General features: G+C 36.9%; 1 protein-coding gene across 22 annotated transcripts in view; it reads left to right on the top strand.

Moving 5' to 3' along the window:
• LOC106874645 (citron Rho-interacting kinase) overlaps nucleotides 1-13,039 on the top strand; it is a 351,869-nt gene that overhangs the window by 133,902 nt on the left and 204,928 nt on the right. For all 22 annotated transcript variants that reach the window (XM_089347064.1, XM_089347057.1, XM_089347060.1 and 19 more), the window contains exon 5: nucleotides 12,584-12,679. In XM_089347064.1, coding sequence (XP_089203190.1) covers nucleotides 12,584-12,679 — 96 coding nt within the window. The remainder of the gene's footprint in view (nucleotides 1-12,583; nucleotides 12,680-13,039) is intronic.

The raw sequence follows: 13,039 nt of genomic DNA, 5'->3' as shown, positions 1-13,039 counted from the left end.
CAAGATGCTTACATTCTGTCAAACATGCACACTGACATTGTACATCCAGCGAAGCATACTGGCTTCATTTCTTTCAAGCCTACGCATGTCCTCGGTTGTCACAGTCCCTGTTTCACTGCCATGTAGCATAGGTGTTCGCACACAGGCATCATATAATCTGCCTTTCACTCTGAGAGAGAGGCTCTTTGTTGCCAGTAGAGGCAGGAGCTTTCTAAACTTTGCCCAGCCTAATCTTATTTTCACAGCTATGCTCTCAGAGCATACACCTCCACTGCTAACTTGATCACCTAGATAACGGAAGCTATCTACTACCTCTAGCTTACCCCCATGGCAGTTGATGGAGTTTATTTTCTGTACATTTTCTGTGTTTTTTGTACCTGTGCATCTGCCACACACAAAAGTTGTTGCTGCACCTTATATGTGTCCAAATCTTACACTGGGTATTAATACCTACAGAGTTACTACCTACACCTTTTCTACAGATCAAGAAGGGTCATCTACCTGAAGGGATTTGTGATTTGTCTGGCTTCTTACTTTCTAAGACTTTGGTTTTTTTTTTCTAGGTTAACTCTAAGGCCCTTTGATTCTAGACCTTGCTTCCATACCTCAAACTTCTTCTCTAGTTCTGCTAGTGATTCAGCTATAAGAACAAGGTCATCAGCATTAGAGGAGCTCTCAGGAGCAGCCTGTCTTAAATTCCTGTTATTGTCTGCAGGACTATGATGAAGAAGGGGCTTAGACCGATCCTTAGTGAACCCTTACTTGTAGTGTCACTGTACATGGGTTGTACAGCTCTCACCAGCCACTCGTCTATCTCTAGTTTCCGCATTGACCACTAGATAAGGGATTGGGGAATCCAGTCAAAGCTTTTTCCAAGTCAACAAAAGCTAAGTACAAAGGTTTATCTTTGGCTATGTATTTCTATTGCAATTGCCATACCAGAAATATAGCATTAGTGGTGCTTCTCCCTGGCACAAAACCAAACTGCATCACATCTAGACTAACTCCCTAATTAGTTGGGCTACGTCTCTCTCTGTAACTTTCATCACCCAAACCAACAATTTGATACCCCTGTAATTATTTCTATCTAAGGCATTGCCTTTACCTTTGTATCAGTTGACTATGGTGCTGCTACACCAGTCATTGGGTATGACTCCTTCATGAATCACCTGATAATAAAATAGTGATGTGTAGTTCATAAAAGTATTGAAAGTGAAGATAGTGATGACATAACATCGAGTGTTCCTTGTGGTAAAAAATTATACCTAACAAAACTGCATCCATGTGTTCAGTAGGTACATACTAAATACCTGTTACCTAACAAAACTGGTGGACAGACCAATAGAGTACTTATGCATGTTGTTGAGTGAAATCAGTTTGCTGCCAAGTATTATTTTAGTATACAATACTATCCTCTTCACTTTAACTATGCTGTGATTATTCATGTGATATGCAATGGTGATCATACTATACTCATCACTACCTCCCACCACTGACTAGAACTGCTATCAACCATCCTGTTGATTTCAGAAACCCATAGCAACAACTTCTCAACTAGCATTGTGGAAGGTATCTACAAGAAAAGTGCATATTCCATGCTGTAAAATACAGTAAATGATATTGAGAATCAAGTGGTATTGCTTTGCACTAAGCATTATTATTAATAAGAAACAAGCCATTGATTCTATAGCCAGTTATCTAATTCTTCCTTATTGATTTGCCCCAGCTGTGATCTTACTGGCATGTTGAAAGAGAGAAAGTGTGACAAACTTTATTTGAATTGGAAATTTATGGATCAGCTTGCTAAATTGTCCCAAATTTTTCCTTTTGTCAGTTGATTTAATTGCATTTGTTTGAATTAATTTCAATTTGGGGTTGCAACTGATAAGCTAAAAACAGTTGCGATTTCCAGGTAGCTGGATTTCATTCAGCTCCAGTGTTGTCAGAACTGTGATGTGCAAGAGAGACAAATGCATTGGTATGGTCATGTGATGCATATGGACAAGGACATCTGTGTAAAGAAGTGCCAATCTCTAACTATGGAGGGAACCTGTGGAAGAAGTAGATCCAGGAAGACACGGGACAGGGTGGTGAAGCATGATCTTCAAACTTTGGGCCTCACAGATGCAATGACTAGTGACCAAGACCTTTGGCGATATGCTGTGCTTGAGAAGACCCATCAAGCCAAGTGATAACATAGTCGTGGCTGATGCTGATAGCACATAACTGACACCCATGCTGGTGGCACGTAAAAAGCACCTTTCAAGTGTTGGGCCTCATAGAGGCAATGACAAGACATTTGGTGTTATGTTGTGCTTGAGAAGAAGACCCATCAAGCCAAGAAAAATCACATTCAAGGCAGATACCACTGTCACACAAATGGCACCTGTGCTGGTGGCACATAAAAGCACCTTTCAGGCGTTGGGCCTCATGGAGGCAATGATCGAGTCCATTTGACATTATGCTGTGCTTGAGAAGCAGACCCATCAAGCCAAGTAAAACTGCAATCGTGGCAGATCCCGGTGTCATGCAAATGGCACCCATGCCAGTAGTATGTAAAAGCACCCATTACACTCTCAGTATGGTTGGCATTAGGAAAGGCATCCAGCCATAGAAACCATGCCAAATCAGACTGGAGCCTGGTGCAGCCTTCCAACTTGCCAGTCCTGGTCAAACCATCCAACCTATGCCAGTATGGACAATGGATGTTAAATGATGATGATGATATATCAACTGAAATCCAGAATAATCTAGTATTCCCTTTCTCTCCCCTATTATAACACTCTCTGGAGTGACAATACATTTATCCTTTGGTTGTTTTATATGCTATTGCATGCTTGCATCAGTTAGACAAATATATTCACAGCATTGTTTTACAGTTTGGTGACCTTCCTGTCACTAACTTTTTCTTGTTTTTCAAGTAAAGGATTTCTTACTCAGCTTCAAAGGCACAAAGTGACTAGACAATACATTGGCAGGAGAAACTACCACCACCACCACCATCACCTGTCCACACATTCATACAAACCATTGCAGATGTAAACAGTTACATGCAAATGCATGCACACACACAGCTAAGTTGAAAATCTCTTAGATTACTCCAGTTCAACAAAGTGACGAACTCTACCAATAGTTCTTTGCTTTACTCTCAAACAATGTTCCCTAGAACTACCTCCCATCTTTCTACAAGGATTCATCTCCTAGAAGGACTACTTCTTTGACCTTGCTATTATCCTCACCATCATCCCAAATGTAATGGAAACTGTCGTAATCAACCACTTCCTTCATCACGTTGACTCTCTCTCCCTTCACAATTACCTTTATGTTTTTGATAGAACCAAATCTTCAAGAGAATTGTGTGCTCTCCACCACCTACATTATATATTAAATTTCTTTCAATTTTATAACCTGCATTTTGTGAATTATATTGTCATTGGTTATGGGCTGTCTAATAGGTCAAGCAATGCATTTTCTGGTGGCAAGTGACTGGGTATTGTCTCTATATACATTAATTTTATTTTTGAGGCATCCCACTTTCACCAATATGAAAATATACAAATACATATATATTCTCCCTCCCTTTCTCTCTCTCTCCTCCCCCTCTCTGCACATTAATGAATTTGCTGTCATTTCCAACTACATAAATACTTATATAAACAATACCACCCTTCATTCTTCGTTAACCTTTTCATTATCATATTTCTGTTGAAATACACTACTTTTGTTTCAAGTGATTTTGAAAATAATGTAGAATTTAGTAAAATAGCTTTGTAGTTATTAAGGAAGTATTTAAAACATAAATGAACATCAAATTTTGATGGCAGGTTTTAATTTAGGTCACTTTAAAACAAGAAGCTTGTACCCTAGAGCTAGTGCAGCCTCAGGCAGTTTTGTATCAAAAGGGTTAAATGTTATTAGACATGTGCCGTACACATACAGCCTACATGTGAGGTGAAATAAATATCAGAGATATTTTGCCCCATGCAGAAACTAAGGAGCTACTCAGAGGTTTTGCAAGCTCTAAATTCATTGCAATGTTAGAATCTCTTCCATATCATCAGCAGGTATCTCAGGGTCACTACTCTTTGCCTGCAGAAAGGTTCTACTTGCAGCAGTTTCTTATTTATCATAGTCACCTCGAGCTGCATGAATAAAATACTTCAAAATATTTATCAATGGAGATATGATGACCTAATTTCCTTTTACAACACAAAAAGTCAATTACTCATTGTGTTAAGGGTCATGGCTTTTATATGAATCACAACACCTAGCTAAAAATTTCAGAGTTACTACAAGTATTAGACCTTACAATTGCTAATTTCTTGTGTTTCACAGATATCACTTTTGTTGCCTCACTTATCACTACTGCAGTGACTTCTGCTATTCTGATCTAGCAGGTTTCAGGTTACCTCCTATCTAGCTCTATCCTCATTTGTTTCTCGGTTATTGTGAAAATACATGTGTGTGTGTGCATGCATATCAGTTGAACAACATGTGAATGTATAGCTGTTTCTGTGTACAAGAGGTTTTATTATATGTTTGTTTTATGTCTATTTTTCCATGCCAACAGGAGTTAGATAGATATATATTATTGAGACATTGTTTTACAGTCAGATGACCTTGTTGTTGCAAAACCTTACCTAGAGGATATTTTATTTCTCACAACTTTGAAAGCTTAGAGCTAGTGGACAATTTGTTCACTGAAAAATGACAACAAACTACTTGTAGCTCAATACTTTATCATTCAAAACACACAGGATGTAAGCATTCACACAGACATACATGCATGCACTTATACATATCCTTTCACTCACACATGGTGGGCTTTGTGTCACTCACAAGGCATTGGTTGGCCGGTAGCTACAGTGGAAAACACTTGCCCAAAGTGCTGTTCAGTAAAATTAATCCCAAAGCCACGTGATTGAGAAGCCATCTTCTTAACCACAAATGTGAAAAGTACCTTTAGGAACTTGGAAAATGTGATCAGATTTGACATGTGATATTGAGGATTTATTTTAATGCCTTGTGAAATTCTCTTAGTGATGTCTGAGTTCAAGAAGTTCAGATGCGCTATTTATTGGAAGCTTGCTGATGTTTCTCATGAATATTCATGAAACAATGGTTGCTGACTCGGTTTAAAGAACACCACATCAAGTTAGAAGATACTTTGCATTTAGTAGCTAAGATCAAACATTTTCATGTTATATTCTCTGTGGTTTGTACTTTGTTACATGTTGAATATTTTCTGTTGGTGTTAGGGGGTAAAATATTTTACAAACTTTTAGAATGTAACTTTATTTTCCCTGAAGACAATAGTCATTTTAATGTCCACTTTTCCATGTCCATGTGGATCAGATGGGATTTTGTTCAATTGGATTTCCTATAACTGGATGCTCTTCCTGTTGCTAATCCTCATTTGCTTCCAAGCAAGGTATTAATTTGGCATTGCCAGACATGTTTTCAAAAAAGGTTAGAAACAAAAGACACTGCTTGCATGACAGTGACACATGATGTCAAGGTAAAGAGACAATAACACATACACACATGCACATCAGGTTCCTTTCAGTTTCCATCTACCACATCCATTCACAAGGTTTTGGTCAACTTGGGACTATAGTGGAAAACACTTGCCCAAGTTGCCATGCAGAGGGACTGAATCCAGAGCTATGTGGTTGGGAAGCAAACTTCTTACCATAGAGCTACTTCTTTATTATGAATGAAAAAAAATTGAAGAGGTAAAAGGAATACATTACAAAGTAATTTTAAGAGATATGATTTAGAATTATGAGAGATATAAGATTAAAATAATCTTTATATTATTAAAGAAAGAAAAAAAGTCACTTCACTCCATATAAGTAATATAAAATTGTTGTTGAGCATAGCAATATCTATGATATATCTTTGTAAAGCTCCTTCAAGTGTGAATCATTATTGGCAAGCATATTTCAATCCATTGTTAAAAGAAGAGAAGGTACTTAGTCTATGCTATTGAATTGCAACTGTATCAGTTGAAAGCTTAAATAGTAAGTAGAATTTGAAGAGACCAGAGATGACTTGCATCAGCAAGCAAGTTTCTGTTCGATAAATATAAAAAAGAAAGAAAAAAAATGGGATAATAGTGTGCTAGAGAAGAAAAATTGGGTAATGTTTCAATAGCACTTTTCCATCAATGAAAACCATGAAAAAAATAGAGTAAGTCTATAAAGAAATACTACTTAGAATAATTCTTTCTAATTTTGGTACAAGGCCAGCAATTTTGAGGGGTGGGGGAAGCTAATTATTTTGTCAACAGTACTGAACTGGTACTTATTTTATCAAGAGGATGAAAAAGAAAATCAACCTTGGTGATGTTAGAACACAGAAAATAAACCCAAAAGAAATGTTATAAGCATTTTGTTCAGTGCATTAGCGATTCTGTCTGCCAGCATGCTGTCATGGAGACTACAAAAAGGCTTATGATATGGTACCTCATAGCTGGATAGGGAAATGTATGAAAATATTTGGAGTGGCAGAGAATGTGCAAAGATTGCTAAAAAGATGTAGGAAATCCCGGAAAACAAAATTTACATCTCTAGGAAAATAATTGGGTACAATGAACATCAGAAGAGGAATATTTCAGGAAGATAGTCTCTCATTACTTTCGTTTGTGCTGATATTAATACCTCTGTCAATGGATTTTAGAGATGTTAATGCAGAAAATGATTTGGGAAATGGAGTAGGAGTGGTTAGCCACCTGCTATATATAAATGGATGATTTAAAGCTTTATGGGCAAAATGAAGATCAACTTAGCATCCTGGTGAACACAATAAGAATCCTCAATAATGACATACACATGGAATTTGGAATTTTGATACTGAAGAGAGGGAAAGTAAAGTAGTTAAGGTCTTGAACTGCCTAATAATCAGGTAATGAAAAGTTTAGAAAAAGGTCAAGGATACAGGTTTTTGTGAATTTTGGAATCAGATACATTCAGAAACAGAGAAATGAAGGAAACCGTTTCAAAGGAGTACTTCAGAAGAATCAAATTGATGCTGAAGTCTAAGTTAAATTCTAGAAACATTGTAGAAGCAATAAATTCAAGAGCTGTGAGATACATGGCAGGTCTTGTGAATTGGAACTGCATGATATTGATTGAAAAACACTGGAAAATAATGACAATGTACAAAGTTTAGCATTAAAGGACAGGTGTGAACAGGCTGTACATGAAACATAAATATGGAGGAAGGAGATTGATCTGTGTGGAGGATTGTGTGAACACGGAAGTGAAAAGTCACAGTCAACATGTTAACAAAAGCACTGAAGAATTGCTAGCAGTAGTAAGCAATACAAACATACTAGAAGGGCACACAAAAGATGACATATTTGAAATAAAAAAGCAAAGTTATATGGAAAAACATTTACACACTCAGTTTTTGAAGAATACTGAGGTGGAAAGGGGCAAAGAATTGGTTGTAAAAGGGGATTCTCAAACATGAGACAGGAGGATTAATCATGGCAGCTCAGGATTAAGTCCTCTGGACAAATAGTGTAAAAATGTAGGGTAGGGGTCAATGTGTTGCAATTGTGCAGGTTGTGCGATGAAGGAGAAGAAACAATAACCCACATAGTAAGTGAATGTCTCAAACTCAGTCAGAAGCAGTACAAATCTTGGAAACATGATAATGTTACAAAGATCATCCACTGGCAAATGTATAACCAGTATGAACTTCCATCAGTGCACAAGTTATGTGAATATGCACCTAAAAAAGTAACTGAGAATGATGAGGTTAAACTTTGAGACTTTCCTATCCATGTCCTAGAGCATAACAGACTAGATATCTTGGTGTTTGAGAAAAGGGAACAGACTTGCTATATTATTGATGTGGCCTGTCCATTTGAGACAAGAATTAACAAAAAAAAAAAAGAAATCAACAAGGTAGACATAGGAACAGGAGTGGCTGTGTGGTAAGAAGCTTGCTTCCCAAGTACATGCTTATGGGTTCAGTCCCACTGCATGGTACCTTGGGCAAGTGTCTTCTACTATAGCCTCAGGTTGACCAAAGCTTTGTGAGTGGATTTGATAAACAGAAACTGAAAGAAGCCCACCATATATCTTTGTGTGTCTGTGATTGACCCCCCCCCCTCCCCCATCACCACTTGACAACTGGTGTTGGTGTGTTTACATCTCTGTAACTTAATTGTTCAACAACAAAAGAAACCAATAGAATAAGTACTGGGCTCAATTCATTTGACTAAAAATTCAAGGCAGTGCCCCAGCATGGCCACAGTCTAACGATTGAAGCAGGTAAAAAGATAAAAAGAAGATATACCAGTACCTGAAGAAAGAGATAAGCAGATTGTGGGGTTGCAGAAAAAGTGACGTTGTACCAATTGTCATTGAACTCTTAGGAACAACAGGGAAGAGGCTCAAGGTGTGGATAGAAAAGATTGGCTTGCAGAAGTACATAGAATACATGCAACTGACATGCTTATTAGGAATGGTGTAGATAATTTGAAAGTTCTTCGGTGGGTGAGGTTACAGGTGGTGACTTGTTATCCAAGAGTAAACCCATCTACATTCCATCATAGGGGGTGAGAGATAAAACATTTTGAAATACATAAATTAATGATAATACTGGTTTCAAATTTTGGCAGGAGAATAGCAATTGTAGGGGCAGGTGGGACTTAGTCAATACAATTGACCCCAATACTTGACTGGTGCTTTATTGTATTGACCCCGGAGGGATGAAAGGCAAAGACAACCCTGGCAGAATTTTAATTCAGAACATAGTAAGTCAGAATTATTACTGGGCATTTTGTTGCTTGCCCCCATTATAATAATAATTCTTTCTAAATTTGGTACAAAGCCAGTAGTTTTGAAGGACAGGGTGAGTGAATTATTTTGATACCAGTGTTTATTTTATCAATCCCAAAGGGATGAAAGACAAGGTTAACCTCAGTGGAATTTGAACCCAAATGGTAAAACCAGAAGAAATTCCTACTAAACATTTTGTCCAACATGCTAACAATCCTGCCAGCTTACCACCTTAATAATAATAATAATAATAATAATAATAATTTAATGTACCCTTTTCCATGCTGACATGAGTTGGAAGGTTTAACAAGGACAGAACAAACCAGAGGGTTGTGTGTCTGCTTTGGCATGGTTTCTACAGCTGGATACCCTTCCTAATATCAATCACTTAAGATTGTACTGCGTGCTTTTTATGTGGCACAAGCACTGGTGAGGTCACCAAGTACCTGCAATATAAGATCCCTCAACTGAGTGGGGTATAGAATAGAGGGATAGGAAACTATGATAGTGGACCAGAGCAGTTGTGAATATTAGACAGAATAGAGTAAATTCTACCAGCTTAATAATAATAATAATAATAATAATAATAATAATACAGGAATTGAAGGATTAAAGAATAAAATAGTGTATAAGAGTATATAAGAAGAAAAAATAGAATAAGAAGGGAGATAGAAATTACGAGGAAATTAAAGTTAGATAAAAATCAAACAGTAGGAAAACATGGTAAGGGTTAGTAACAAATGTTTTTGGTAGAGCTCTTCATTGGTCTCTCTACTCTTTCTCACTGAATAATTAACATTACTTATCATCTATTTGTAAAAGGAGCTGTAGCTTAACAAAGGAAAGAATAATGTTCAAAAATTGAACAGTATTTTTTTTTCTTCTGAATTATACTTATTTGGCAAATGATTTGTTGTAAGATTATCATCCTCATTTGGCATTGGTTGAGCAGTTTGACAGGATCTAATGAACTGGAAGACTGCATCAATCTCTAATATCTGCTTTGGCATGGTTTCTATAGCTGGCTGCCCTTCATAATTCAGTCATTTTGCAGAATGTTTTGTATGCTTTTTCATGACACTGGCACAAAAGAGATCACCAAGGAACTTGCAAGATGAAGAAAAAGAAACTTTGACTGAGTGGGATTTAGACTAAAACCTTATTGCATTGTGCAATAAGGAGTACAATAACAGTGTATGTATGGGTTAAAATGAAATAATACATAGCTAATAAGCACCCCAGAGATCAATCACCAAAAAAAAAAAAAAAATTAATGGCATTTCAAGTCTTTACTATTGGGATTGACTTAAAAAGTTCAAATGTTATTCTGTCCAGTGTCTCCGTGAGTGCTGCATCATTTGTACAATTTGAAAAATATTTCATCAACACTGTCCAAATGATGCCAGTATCAAGTTCATAAGTTACTCAAGGTCTTTCCTGCTTATCTCTTGTGCCATATGCTCCTTACAAAATTGAGCTCACACAACATAACATTATGATGCAACCTTTTTTTATGTCAGTATTCCAAAATATATAACATTCAAACAGTACCTTGACAAATTCCTCCAAGAAATTACAGATAAACCACTGACCCCCAGATACATCTTTGCAAACAACAACTCCCTATTCAAGTAGCCTACAAAATATGATTTGAAAGACTAAGACTTTAGCTGGTTCAGTAATGGCCTAAATCTATCTAGGATAGACATGCAATTAAAATGGGCTGGTGCCTTGTGAAAGAAAGATACAAAAATGATTTGAATGATGTACAAGGGGTGTTCATTAAAGATTTCCCCTGATCTACTTCCAGTTATTGCAGGAAATAGAACTTGTACAGGTATAATCATACATATCTCTACATGTCACATTGTAAATTGCAGCTTTCCACTAGTATTCATTTGTCTTTTATTTGTTACTGAAGTGGACTAAGATCTTATAATGGAGGCAGTTGAATGCAGATCAGTAATCAGGTTCTTGAAAGGTCGTACACCAAAAGAGACTTTCGATGAGCTGAAAGAAGTTTATGATGACAATGCATCAGCATACGACGTAGTCAAGCACTGGCATCACCATATCAAAAGTGGTTGAACATCTGGAAATATGGTCAGTGGAAACTTCTCCTCTTCCTGGATGACCACATTCCACCATAGATGACGACACCATCCATAAAGAGGGAGCCACCATTTTGGAGGATCACTGCGTAACTATTCGGCTACTAGCTGAGGAGGACTTTTTCAGCGGACTTATCACACAAGATGAAACGTGACTTCATCACTATGATCCAGAGACTAAAGTCCACTAGAAGCAATGCAAGCATAACTCACCACCTCAAAAGAAGGATCATGTTCAACCTTCAGCAAGCAAGGTGATGCTCACTGTCTTTTGGGACCCATGTGGAGTAGTGATGAAGAATTTTCTGGCAAAGGGCACCACAATTATGCTCCTCTGCTGCAGAAATTGCAGGACACCATCAAAGCAGAGAGGCGTGGCATGCTGATCAAGGGAGTCCGCCTCTTCCAAGACAACACCCCAGTTTACAATGCACATGTTGCTCAGATGAAAGCACACTCCTGCAGCTACTAAATCCTTCCTCACCCCACTTACTCTCTTGACCTCACACCATCTGACTTTCACCTCTTTTCAAACATGAAGTCTTTTTTGAAGGGGAGGCATTTTTCAGATAATGATGAACTTATTTCCAAGGTAAAATCTTGGCTCCAGACGCAACCTAATGACTTCTACAGACGAGATCTTCACAGCTGTATAAAGCAATGTGTCACCATTGATGGTGGTTATGTATAGAAGGATTAATAATCATGTCAAGTTTTGTTTATCCCAGTCCTTGGGAAGTGAGTCAGGGGAAATCTTTAATGAACACCCCTTGTAATTAAAGGTCAGATCACTTGCACACAACACAAAGGTCAGATCACTTGAATAGTGCTGTGTGCAAGTGTAGGCACTTCTAAACACTCCTCTTTTCACTATTTTACCAAATTTGTGATGAGACTGTGTTCTTTTGTATTGAAAAATGCCTCCATTCTGTAAGTTAATAACGACAGGTTATCTGGTTATCTGTAGAAGATTTGGGCAAAATAGTTTACACAAGAATAAATACATGTTTTAGTAACTGTCTGGATGACCACCTCATTAAATATAAAAGGCTGCAGCATGATTGCGTGATTCAGAAGAAGTCCATTGTTTATATATGTGTGTGTGTCAGTCTCTATTCCTTTGTCTTGATATCATCTGATGGTTATAACCATCATACACATGATGTAGTTCAATTCCAGTCTTCCATTGAAGTACATTCTGACTTGCAGAAATATTGCCTTGCTTGGAAACAAGTGAGGGTTGGCAACAAAATAAAAGTATCCAACCATAGAATATCTGCTTCACTGACTTCTGACTGACCCATACAAGCATGGACAAATGAAAATGATGTTAATACTGTTAAATGCAAAAATTTACTTCATTAAGTGTATATACCAGTTATTGTAATTCAGCCTTTATATTCTAGGTCATTATTGAAATATAGATTGATAGAAAACAAGCCTGATGCAGTATGCAGCAAACACTGATGTCAAAAAATACTTTTGACTAAATGCTTCTCATAGTTTGTATAGAAAAATCTATGATACTATTCATTGTGCAGTGGTAATCTCTAAAAAAACAATTATGACATCTGTTTACTATGTTTTATATTCATTCTCATTGCAGTCTTTACTTTTGATACTATATCATCATATCTTACATATCTACTAAATGTTTGATTTTTGTTTTCATTTCAGATACAATGATATTTTTGATGAAAAAATGGCTCGATTTTATCTGACAGAAATGGTCCTTGCTATTAATGCTGTCCATTCTTTGGGGTACATTCACAGGTTAGTACAGTTCAAATTTATATTTTATCTTGACAAAGCCTAGAAACAATGTAGTGGGATAAAATTGCAAATAAGATGACTAAGAATTGTAGCGAGTGAAATAAAAGAAAAATAATGTATTAGTAAGTAGTCTTGGTATATATTAGTTAATATAACCTTGAACAAGATGTCTTTCTCAAGGATGGTCTTTGCACGGTTGTAGAGTGGGATAATGCTTGGCTGGTAAGTTTTAATCCTGGCAAAACAAAGCTTTTGTTAATTAATTGTTATAGGCAACCATTTTTTTCCCTCCAGTGTTATGGGCAGATCTTCCAGAAAGCTAGAGTATCCAACTTTTTGGCTTGACTTTGACCAAAGATT

Source organism: Octopus bimaculoides, chromosome 2, assembly GCF_046866305.1.
Source record: "Octopus bimaculoides isolate indiv1 chromosome 2, ASM4686630v1, whole genome shotgun sequence".
NCBI classification, from domain to species: Eukaryota; Metazoa; Mollusca; class Cephalopoda; order Octopoda; family Octopodidae; genus Octopus; species Octopus bimaculoides.
This window is presented reverse-complemented; position numbering and strand designations above follow the sequence as displayed.